Below are 12,289 nucleotides of genomic sequence, written 5' to 3'. Positions count from 1 at the left end.
CGTCTCCCACGAGGTAGGGCAAAATGATGGAGAAGATGGCTGCCCCCGTAGCTCACATGAGGCACTATTGGGGTCGGTTGCCTTAATCAAAGATGGCCGCCCCATGACTCATGTGTGGGGATGCTGGCCTCAGTTGCCCTAAACAAAGATGGCCGCCCCCATGACTCATGTGTGGGGATGCTGGCCTCAGTTGCCCTAAACGAAGATGGCCGCCCCCATAGTTCGCATGCGGCACTGCTGGCCTCTGAGGATCCGCTCCTGCAGGCCTTGGAGAAGTGGCCTTTCTTCAGGCAGGTTTTGCATATGGAGTTCTTGGCTGGGCAGCGCGACCTCGGGTGCTTCTCCTGGCCACAAAAAAAACAGCCGGCGGCCCGATCGCGGATGCCCGATGTCGGGGCCGGTGCCGGGGGTGGCGGGGCCGGTCGGGTCCGGGACGCCGACGCAGAGGTAGGTCCCGGGGGCGGCGCTGGGAAGGGTGCTGTGGTAGGGGTCGGGCCCGAGTCCCAGGGTCGCGAGCAGTACCTGGTGAATGCTTCCTGATCTTGGTGGGCCACTTCCAGGGAGATAGCGAGGGCTTCAGCTTTTTCCATGCTGAGGTCTTTAGCTTCCAGCAGTCTTTGCCGTGAGTACTCGGACCGTAGGCCTTTCAGGAATGCGTCGCGGATATTATCTTCAGTATTTTCGGCTGCCGACACCGATTTAAAGTCACAGTTCCTGGCGAGTGCATATAGCGCCTGTGAGAATTCGGCTACTGATTCTCCTGGCTGTTGCGGCCGTGATCTTAGGAGGTGCCTAGCGTACATGTAGTTTACCGGGGTCCGGTACTTCTGTTTCAGCAGGTTGATGGCGGTCTCGTAGGTAGTCATGTCCTCGATGAGAGTGTATACTCTCGGGCTCAGTTGTGCCTGCAGGACACTTAGTTTGGATGCCTGAGGGACGCTGGATTCTCTCAGGTATGATTCGAAGCAGACCAGCCAGTGTTTAAAGTCTGCGGCTGAGTTTGCTGCTCGTGGGTTCAGGTCCAGGTACGGCGGTCTGAGGGCTCGCAGCCAAGCTGGCTGGTGTGGCTGTGCTCCTGGGAGCTGCGTTGGTGGCTCCTCCGCCGGTTGTGACTCGTTGTCGGACATCATTAAATTTAGTCAATAAAATTGATATACCTATCAATTCCTCCAATAAAAGGCGAAGAGTTACGAAGGTGACTAAAGGTTTTTATTGACTAAATAACAGAGCCCACTCTCGTGGGTGATCCGATCCAAGCAGGAGGAATACCAGCCAGTCGCTCACCTTTATACCTGGCCTGGTGGGTGGAGCCAAGGCGGAGTCGGCAGTGGTCATCCCAGGTATAGCAGTGTGGCAAGAGGCGACCTCGTACCGTGATACAATAGTGGTCAGTGATACAGTTATAACGAACAGTGGTGAACAGTGCTAACTACTAACAGTGATACGATAGTGAACGTGGTTTACCACAAGGGGCCAGGTATCTCAGGGGCACACAGGGCCCAGGTATCCCAGGGGCACACAGGGCCCAGGTATCCCAGGGGCGCAGGGCCCAGGTATCCCAGGGGCACAGAGGGCCCAGGTATCCCAGGGGCACAGAGGGCCCAGGTATCCCAGGGGCGCAGGGCCCAGGTATCCCAGGGGCACAGAGGGCCCAGGTATCCCAGGGGCACAGAGGGCCCAGGTATCCCAGGGGCACAGAGGGCCCAGGTATCCCAGCGGCACAGAGGGCCCAGGTATCCCAGGGGCACAGAGGGCCCAGGTATCCCAGGGGCACAGAGGGCCCAGGTATCCCAGGGGCTCAGAGGGCCCAGGTATCCCAGGAGCGCAGAGGGCCCAGGTATCCCAGGGGCGCAGAGGGCCCAGGTATCCCAGAGGTGCAGGGCCCAGGTATCCCAGGGGCGCAGAGGGCCCAGGTATCCCAAAGGCGCAGGGCCCAGGTACCTCAGGGGCCCAGGTATCCCAGGGGCACACAAGGCCCAGGTATCCCAGGGGCACACAGGGCCCAGGTATCTCAGGGGCACACAGGGCCCAGGTATCCCAGGGGCACACAGGACCCAGGTATCCCAGGGGCACAGAGGGCACAGGTATCCCAGGGGCACAGAGGGCCCAGGTATCCCAGGGGCGCAGAGGGCCCAGGTATCCCAGAGGTGCAGGGCCCAGGTATCCCAGGGGCGCAGAGGGCCCAGGTATCCCAGGGGCACAGAGGGGCCAGGTATCTCAGGGGCACACAGGGCCCAGGTATCCCAGGGGCACAGAGGGCACAGGTATCCCAGGGGCGCAGAGGGCCCAGGTATCCCAGGGGCACAGAGGGGCCAGGTATCTCAGGGGCACACAGGGCCCAGGTATCCCAGGGGCACAGAGGGCACAGGTATCCCAGGGGTGCAGGCGGTTCGCAAGCGTGCCTGGGATCACGTGGGCCATGGGGAACCAATGGAAGGGAATCCCCCTTCATACTCTTGACAGGTCACTCAGCTTAGACCCATCAAAAGTATGAATGGGGATCACTCAAAAAACACATCAAAACATTAAATACAATTTTTTTTAAAAACACGTTTTTAAAATTAGTTAAAATTACATTAAATTAAATATTTTAAATAAAAACTTAATTTTTTGTTAGAAATAATTAAAGTTTTTTACAGGGCTAAAAATAAACTTACCTTTTTTAAAAGTATTTTTTGCTTTTACCAGGCGTAAGATTTTTAAAAGATTTCAGCGGGTGGAGGTTCTGCAGAAAGCGGAACTCTCCACCCGCAGAGGCCCTTCTCCAGGGCAGGTGTGCGATCTGTCAAGAGGATTCTCGACAGATCGGAAGTGCCGGTTTTCAGCGCATGCCTGAAACTTGCACTTGCGAGGCCCCAACGGGTGCGTACACAGCTCATACACTCCCGTAGGGATCGGAAAATACGGGCCGTTGTGTTACCAGTAAAGTAATTATCCGTATTTTCTCTTATTCATATCCTATAGGGCTAAAAACAGATATTGAAATTTTACTGACCGTAAATGAATGGATGTGTATTATCCCAACATCTGGTGACACTGTAATTTATATGCACTAAACTGAAGGGCAGATAGGTGCTACACAGATCCCTATGACCTTCATCAATATCATTCTGGGGCTGGTTGGCAGATTAATTGAAGATCAATGCGAGTTGCAATCCCTATCAAAATGTCCTTCCGTCAAACACACACCACATCTGTTTGGGGTTTTACCGGCAACCTAGATGAAACAGGCAGTTTTCTATTTGGGGAAGGTTCGAGTGCAAACATCAGCCAAAGCTGTGATATGAACCCAGGTCGTCCAGTTTGCAATGTGAATCAGCCCAAATAGTCCTCTGCTCCCCCACTTCGTGATGTTTTTCATGAGCAACAACACAGAGGCATCGACAACATTTATATAGCGGCTTTAACGTAGTAAAACCTCCCCAGGCGCTTCAGAGGCGACACTGAGCCACATAAGGAGATATTAGGACAGGTATCCAAAAGCTTGGTCAAAGAGGTAGGTTTTAAGGAGCGTCTTAAAGGAGGAGAGAGAGGTAGCGAGGCTTATGGAGGGAATTCCAGAGCTTAGGGCCCAGGCAGCTGAAACACGGCCACCATCGATAATGGCCTTGCATATGTGGCCCAGGTTATCTTTCCTCGACAAAGTAACTAAGGATATTTTATTCTGGCTGTCAATAGTGGGGGACCCAAATGAAGGAATAAACAGATGAGATAATTTGATATATGATTAGAGGGTCATAATTTGCTAATCAAGGGGAAGATTTCAATATCTTCGTGGTTCAATGAATCAGGGAATACCAGAAAGGAAGAATGACAACAAATTCACTGACGTGCTCAAGGACTGCTTCCCTGCACAATATGTAAAACCGGCTATTAGAGTAAAGGTTATTATGTAGTACAAAACAGAAACATAGCAAAATCTAAACAGTGGTTTAATAAGGAAGGTAGAAAGAACCTAATAAACAAGCAGAGGTATTTCTTAAAAATATAAAATAAAATTGGAATGATCGTGATTCATACAAGAGGCAACTTAAGTGAAGAATTAAGAATTGTAAAACAGAAATTTTCATAGAAACATAGAAGATAGGAGCAGGAGTAGGCCATTTGGCCCCTCGAGCCTGCTCCACCATTCAATGAGATCATGGCTGATCATCCAAATTCAGTACCCTGTCCCTGCCTTCTCCCCATATCCCTTGATCCCTTCAGCCTTAAGAAATATATCCAACTCCTTCTTGAATAAGTTTAATGAACTGGCCTCCACCGCCCTCTGTGGCAGAGAATTCCACAGGTTCACCACTCTCTGGGTGAAGAAATTCCTCCTCATCTCAGTCCTAAATGGCTTACCCCTTATCCTTAGACTGTGACCCCTAGTTCTGGACTCCCCGGCCATCGGGAACAACCTTCCTGCATCTAGTCTGTCCAGGCCTGACAGAATTTTATAGGTTTCGATGAGATCCCCTCTCAATCTTCTAAACTCCAGTGAGTACAAGCCCAATCGACACAATCTCTCCTCATATGTCATTCCTGCCATCCCAGGTATCAGCCTGGTGAATCTTCGCTGCACTCCTTCCATGGCAAGAACATCCTTCCTCAGATAAGGCGACCAAAACTGCACACAATACTCAAGGTGCGGTCTCACCAAGGCCCTGTACAACTGCAGCAAGACATCCCTGTTCCTGTACTTTCACATCACATCATTTTTACAATATAGGGCCTTGGCAAACTGCTTAAAACCAAGGTCATTGCTAAGACTGCTTCCCTCCACCTCCATGGATCCCGGTTCCCTGGGGGGAAGGGGGTTAGGGGTGGAGAAGAGACTTGTTTTTGGCCCAGTGTCTTTGTTCTGATTGGAGAGAGGCTAGTACAAAGCCTAAGGCCCACTTCTTCTGAGTGCCCCTCAAAATGGCCGCCCAACCAGGAATTGAAAAGGAAGATGAGGCGGGTGGCCCAGGAATGTCCCTGGCCACCTCACTAACATGGCTGTGCTCAATTGGGGCAAAGCCTCTGGGCTCTTCCTCCGGAAAACCTCAGAAATCTTCAGGTGCAAAGCAAAGGAAAATCAGCACACAAATCCTCACATGGGTATGGTGCCTTGCATTGCACGGGGTGCTTTGTACGTCCTGATCACACATCAGAATATTGCAATCATACTACCTGCGATTTTCCAAAATGCGATCGTAGCGTGTAAGGTACCCGACTACATGCAATAACGCAGAACATCTAGCCGCGCTGCCCTTCAGATATCATGTTGCTTAGTGAAATTATGCAATTAAGCTTCCTCTTGAGTTCCAGCAGAAGCAAATTGGATTATTACAAAGTAAACTAGTCAAGTTTATTTTGCAAAAAAAAAAGTTTACTGAGGTTGCTATTGGAGAGCAGGTATAATTAGACTGAACTAAGCAACACTTCTTGCAATATAATGTATATTAAAATATATTTCCTTCTCATGAGCTTTTGTAATGTCTCACTCAGCGATAAACATATACAATATATATCAATTTCAAGCTATTCCACTGATACCTTTAAGGTCAATTGCCAATTGTACATTACAACAGGCTGAATGTAGCCTTCAACTGCAATAGGAAGAAAGAAAGTAAAGAACTTGCATTTATACAGCACCTTTCACGACCTCAGGACATCCCAAAGCGCTTTTACAGCCAATGAAGTACTTTTGAAGTGTAGTCACTGTTGTAATATAGGAAATATAGTCCACGCCAAGCAAATGCCATATATTGAGACAAAGTCAACCCAGCAGTGGGTCTGTGTATTGGGGTCCATTTATAAGCAAGGCCATCAGTAAATCAATTACTCTAATAAAACATTAATAAGTCATCGGTGGAATAGTTTGATGAAACTGTTGAAGACTTCATAAAGGAGCTTTGTCCCAGGGCCCTGTCCCCTGTAATGCGAGGCTCATAAACAGCACTCAAGCGTCCCAAGTATAATTTGTTTGTGGTTGCTTCACTGATGCATGGCCTTCAGGATAAATTGGAGCTTTCTACATTTCAGTGGAGCTACTCTTCTCAAGCATTGCACACTCCAGAGCGACATCATGCTAGATACCTTGTAGGATCTTTGCCTTCACACACCGTAGGAACTTGGCCAAACATCATGGTTTCTGGGCAGGCCACATGTTAAGCATGCCAACCATGGCATTGGATGGCCCAAATTTGGATCTGTAGGATTATAGTAGTGAAGAATGCATTCCACCAGCCATTGAGCTATCTGTTGTTTAGTTACCAAATCGCCTACTTTATTCTTAATTGAGCTTCTGGGATTGCTGCACATAGAACCATTGAACTATTGGAGCATTCACTCAGAGCAACATATGGTCCACGTATGGTTGATGCAATGGTGGTTAAAATGAGGGAAGGACAATTTCCTCACTTGCATGCAATTGGAAATAACCTTGGAGAGAAATCTCATGTGAATCCTAAAAATAACTCAGTCTTCATGTTACATCAAGTAAGGATATTTCCACCCTGCGGAAATGCATATCGTAAAATTTTACACTCCAAGCCCACAATTTTTCTGCTCAATATTTCCACGGATGGGACGAGGCTTCAACCCAATGTTACTCTGAAATATAACTTACCCCACTTACTGTATAGCTAATTGACTTAGCACATTATTCAGCAAATGTTTTCCAATTCATCGTTTAAGTCCATTAGTTGGCTTTTAATGGGAACTAGTGTCAAGAGGAAACCTTGCTTAAACATTGCTCTAATAACCGGAAAAAGACCAGGGCTAAAATATTTCTCAAAGCTGCTCCACTGCTGAATCTTTACCAAAAGTGTGGCGGAAACCCCGTTTATGCGCTTAACTGGGCTTGCACTTACGGTGAAGGAGAGGGATCATCTCCGATGAATTTCCCAGCCCAGGTCTGGACGAAAAGCTGCAGAGCCAAAGGAGCAAAAGCTGCCCATGGGTTAAGGTGATGCTGGGGTTGTTCAACAGTATATTGAACAGTCAGGGTTAGCACAGTCAATTTTCTGATGACTATCCCCTGTTCCCAGTACACCTCGTGTAGCACCCTGGGAACCAGGAGGAAAACTGGCTCTCGGAACCGCTGCTGCAACCATAATATAAGATTGTTAATTCCAAATACAGGTAGACTATCCTTTATCCGAAAACCTCGGGACCAGCCGTGTTTCGGTTTTCGGAAAATTTCGGATTTCGGAAGGTATTTTATAAGACTGGGAAATTTGTCGGGGGTGGGTCGGCGGGGGTCAGGGTCGGCGGGGGTCCGCGGGGGGGTTGGCGGGGGGTCGGGGGTGGGCGGGGGTCGGGGTCTGCGGGGGGGTCGGCGGGAGTTGGGGTCGGCAGGGGTCCGCGGGGGGGTCGGCGGGAGTCGGGGTTGGGGTCGGCGGGGGTCTTGTCGGCGGGGGTCGGGGTCGTGCGCACGACTTACGCTGACCCTCTGCTCAGCGTAAGTCGTGTGCCACTCTGGTCATGTCGTGCGCACGACTTACGCTGAACGAAAAAACCTTCGGTTTTTAGAGGGTTTCGGTTTTCGGAAGTTCGGATAAAAGGTAGTCTACCTGTATACCATAATGTGAGTTGTTTTGCTGGTGAAGTCACACAGGCCCATGGCTAAGAACCTTACACTATGGTGAATAAATATAACAATGTGAATTATGATTGAGATCGTATCTCAGGGTGTAAGCACCAGGTTTACTACATTAATACTTAATCTTGACACCAGGAGCTGGGTCTTATGTGCCCTTTCTGCCCAGGAATAGTGCAGGAAATGAACAAAATTAATTTACTGGCCAAGAGCAGTGCAACAGTGCGTATCAGCTGTGGCTCAGCAGGTAGCGCTCTTGCCTCTGAGTCAGAAGGTTGTGGGTTCAAGTCCCACTCCAGAGAATTGAGCATAAAAGTCTAGGCTGACACTCCCAGTGCAGCGCTGAGCGAGTGCTGCACTGTCTGAGGTGCCGTCTTTCGGATGAGACGTTAAACCGAGGCCCCGTCTGCTCTCTCAGGTGGACGTAAAAGATCCCACGGCACCGTGTCGAAGAAGAGCAGGGGACTCCTTCCTGGTGTCTTGGCCAATCACATCACTAAAACGGGTTATCTGATCATTATCACATTGCTGTGTGCGGGAGCTTGCTGTGCGCAAATTGGCTGCTGCGATACTTACATTACAACAGTGACTACACTTCAAAAGTACTTCATTGGCTGTAAAGCGCTTGGGGGCGCCCTGAGGTTGTGAAAGGTGCTGTATAAATGCAAATTCTTTCTTTTTTTAAACAGAAACCATCAATGAGCAAGCCTAAGAACTGCGCAGTAAGGAAACTTGAACCATTCAGGCAGTAGTCAAAAAAGAGATTAAGAAACTGTCAAATAAGAAACCTGAAATACGATAAGCCAAAACTAAAGAGAGGAAGAAGGTTAATTCACATGGCATACCTCCTTGTAGCCATTTTCAGAGGGGCTCTAATAGAGACTGAGGAGCAATTTAGCCACCTTAGGCACAGCTGGTTTGTGACCCAGTGAAACCGGGAAAGAAACGAGAGAAAAATGACTGAAGTGATTTACTGCAAGTGGATAATTCTGCATAAAGATTTCATAATGAATAAACATATCAATAAGTAGAGAAACAGAACCGTGCCTTCAAAATATTCTCTGATAGCAATAATGCAATACCAAGTTCTTGTTTGTTTTGGACCTAAAAGTTAACTTGTTCTATAAATTGTTTGTTGAAAACGACACTGTATTTACACAGTGTTTGGTAGATGGTAATCCGATCTTTATTACGTTAACTCAGTGAACAGTATAAAGTTATACATACCGAGGAAGTGGCTGAAAATGGTCATAAATTGCAAGTTGCTTGAAGCCATCACTGCAGGAGAAACAAAGTCAATTTAGATAAAATGTGATACTAATATTTATTTACATATTGAAAAAGTTTTAAAAATAAATTTTACAATGAAATAAAAAAAACAGGCTTTGCTGTCTATTATTGATGACAGCGCAAACTGCGTGAAATGCCCGACATGCTATTAGCTCCTGTAATGTACGCTACACTGGGTGAGATAAATGTTCGCCGCAGTAGCGGAGGCGATATCAGAAAGCAGAACAAGCTATGCTGGCACAGAGAAGCAATTTGTCCAGCATTTGGGATATCAGAGGATATACTGATCCATTATAATATGCACAGTAATGCACAAGATATTATATTTTACAAACTTATCAATTCACAAGATAATTACACATGAGGAAGGCCATTTTGCTCTTCTTAATTAATCCATCCAGAAAACCCTACAGTCCTCTCATTCTAGCACCCAATTGATTCGTAAACGATTCCAGGGTTTTCCCCTCCACTACCCTGTCTGGGACTCTATTCCAAGTATTGGTCCCATTTGTGTGAAGAAGAACTGCCTGATATCAGTCCTAAATTTGTCTTTTATTGGGCCAGATTTTGCGACCCCCACGGGTGTGTACGAGGTGCATACTCGCCCGTAGGGGCCGCGCAAGTGCCGGGTTTAGGCGTGCGAAGCGCATGCGCTGAAACCCAACACTTGCAATCTGTCAAGAATCCTTTTGACAGATCCTCCACCTGCCCTGGAGAAGGGCCTCCGAGGGCAGAGAGTTCCGCTTTCTGCACAACCTCCGCCCGCTGAAAACCTTTAAAAATCTTACACCTGGTAAAATCCTGTGTAAAGCCTGCTGTTACCAGCATAAGAGTTTAAAAAAAAAATTTTCCCGACTCATTTATAATTAAAAAAAAATACTTTAAAAAAAGGCAAGTTTATTTTTAACCCCGTAAAAAACTTGAATTATTTTTTTCCAAAAATTAAATGTTTGGTTAAAATATTGAATTTAATGTAATTTTAACTCATTTTAAATATGTGATGTTTTTAAAAAATTGATTTAATGTTTAACTGCGTTATTTAAGTGATCCCCATTCATACTTTTGACAGATCTGTGCGGAGAGACCTGCCAAAAGTGTGAAGGGGGAATCCCTTCTTTGATTGGTTCCCCAAGGCCCACATAATCCCAGGGGCTCTTGCGAACCGCATGCGCCCCTGGGATACCTGGGCCTCTGCGCATTTCATAGTGGAGAGGCCCAATATCGGAAGTCTCGGGACCTACGGAGCCAGCAGGTAAGTGTGTAGAGATTTTTCCAATTGGAGGCCTCCGCCCATAGGAAGCCTCCAATCGGAAAATACGGACCATTAAGTTTCTACTTTGGCAATTTAATTTTAAAGTAATTATCTGCTTTACCTTTCCGATACCATTAACCATTTTATACGCCTCGATAAGATCTACTCTCTAATAGTTAGTGTCCCATTATCTCCAATTTGTTCTGTAACACTAATTTGACAGCGCCATCTACTGGTGCAGTACCTTTGGACTCCTGAGGCCATTCATTGGCCCAGATTTTGAGTTGAGAATAACGGTGAGGCTAACAACGCTCAGTTATTTTGGAGTAAATCGGACAGCAACTTCCGGAGTATGTACGTGTGCAGTTAAATGCAGAAATCCGGAAGTTGTGGTCTGAGTCACCCTGCTCCTCCACGGGCTGCGCTATAACAGAACCTCGCCGATAGACTCGACATTGAAATCAATGTTGCAGTACTTACACACTAAACACGGCAGAAAAAGTTAGGGCTGCTGCATTCAGGTGTAAGTGAATTTTTAACAGCGTGTTAAGTTATAATTACTGCCAAACAACTCTCTGGCACTGAAAATTTTATTTTACAAATGTGGAGTCTCATTCCTTCAGAATTTAACTAGTGTTGGAGATTTTTTTTTTAAAAATATATTTTTATTTAACTTTTTCTTTCTGTCTCTTTTATCTCTCTCTCTCTCTCTCTTAATCCCATCTTTCTTTCCCTCTCTATTTTGATTTTTGTTCATGATTTAAATCTATTTTATACTTCCTGGTTTACACTCTGCGTGTCTCAGTGAGGATTCTTCAGTCTGATTGGTTGAAGAGCCTCGCTGTTGCTTGACCTGCTCACATACGCCTGTAGAGGTCCCTGCACCGAATCAGCCGCCTGATGACAGCAAGTCGCCGCTCAAAAACCCGAAAAATTCTGTGGGCAGCTGTCAGCGTAGTGAACGGCGCGCACCATTCCTTCGCTGCTGACTGTAAAATCTGGGCCATTCTAATATACAATAGATATGTCAGTGCCAACACAGACACCAGCTTTCATTCACTGCAAATTGTATACAATCAGCCTCCTCTCATAAGCAACAGGAAAAAATCCTGAAATAAAAACAGAAAATGCTGGAGATACTCAGCAGGTCAGGCAGCATCTGTGAAGAGAGAAACAGAGTTAACGTTTCAGGTCGATGACCTTTCGTCAGAAAAAATCCTGGATGTCACATGTAGTCTTTTTCATGAATATTAGTGGATTTGCAGTGGCAAGGCACATGGTGGGTTTGAAATGACAGAAGCATTATATTATGTAATATTACAATATACAGTTGATCTCCCATGTATGGATAAAAAATCTCTCTATTCCTGGAACTGTCACTCAGCTTATTTCACCCTCCTTAATTCTTTTTTGTGCTGTTCTCTCTCATCTCCCCTTTAGCAGTCACTCATTTTATTCATTGTGGTGTTTGCCTCACTCTATCCAACTCTTTTTCTGATTGTTAGCATCTATCCTGTGTCTCTTCTCTCTTCTGTATGTCTCCAGTATCTGTGTGTCTCTCTCACACATGTTCCTTTACAGATGGGCTCAATGGCTTTGCTGTCAGCACAGAGCCTCACCAGCAAACAACTCAGGTCAAAGAACTGGAGCTGGAGTATTGTAGCTCCATTCTCTGCCCATCCTCACCGTTAGCAATGCCCTGCACCAACAGCAACGTCTCATGAAATTGCTCCTAGTATTTATTGCTTATCTTTCTCGTGGCCCATTTGTACACAGGAAGATAGGAGCCAACATAGAATCATAGAATACAGGAAACTTTGGTTTATCCGGAGGTTGTATGTCCGGAATACTCGATCTAATGGCAAAAATCAGGAGCCGTTTTCTATAAGTTTTTTTTAGTTCTCATTCTTTTTTTTCCCCAGTCAGGCACTGCAAGGTCTGTAGCTATAGCAACAGCTTCAGCTAGAGACGCTTGCAGCTGCAGCCGACTCTTTAGAAGCTGTTGCTAAGCAACAGTGTTTGTTGTCAGATACGGAGGTGAAAACCTCCATATGCTTCAACATTAACTTTGTATGTCCGGCAGTTTTGATAGATCGGCAACACACCGGTCCCGTCGGTGCCGGATATCATAACGTTTCCTGTAGTATAGCACATTCCGGCGTCGAGTCTACGCCGGCTCT

The 12,289-nt window shown here is 46.6% G+C and overlaps 1 protein-coding gene across 4 annotated transcripts in view; it reads right to left on the bottom strand.

The window, feature by feature from the left end:
• The window catches only part of adamtsl3 (ADAMTS-like 3), a 782,675-nt gene that overhangs the window by 236,080 nt on the left and 534,306 nt on the right, over positions 1 to 12,289 (bottom strand). For all 4 annotated transcript variants that reach the window (XM_085968860.1, XM_085968862.1, XM_085968861.1 and 1 more), the window contains exon 12: positions 8,795 to 8,845. In XM_085968860.1, coding sequence (XP_085824986.1) covers positions 8,795 to 8,845 — 51 coding nt within the window. The remainder of the gene's footprint in view (positions 1 to 8,794; positions 8,846 to 12,289) is intronic.

Source organism: Somniosus microcephalus, chromosome 27 (assembly GCF_052327205.1).
Source record: "Somniosus microcephalus isolate GS21.2 chromosome 27, FLI_Smic_1.0, whole genome shotgun sequence".
Lineage (NCBI taxonomy): Eukaryota > Metazoa > Chordata > Chondrichthyes > Squaliformes > Somniosidae > Somniosus > Somniosus microcephalus.
This window is presented reverse-complemented; position numbering and strand designations above follow the sequence as displayed.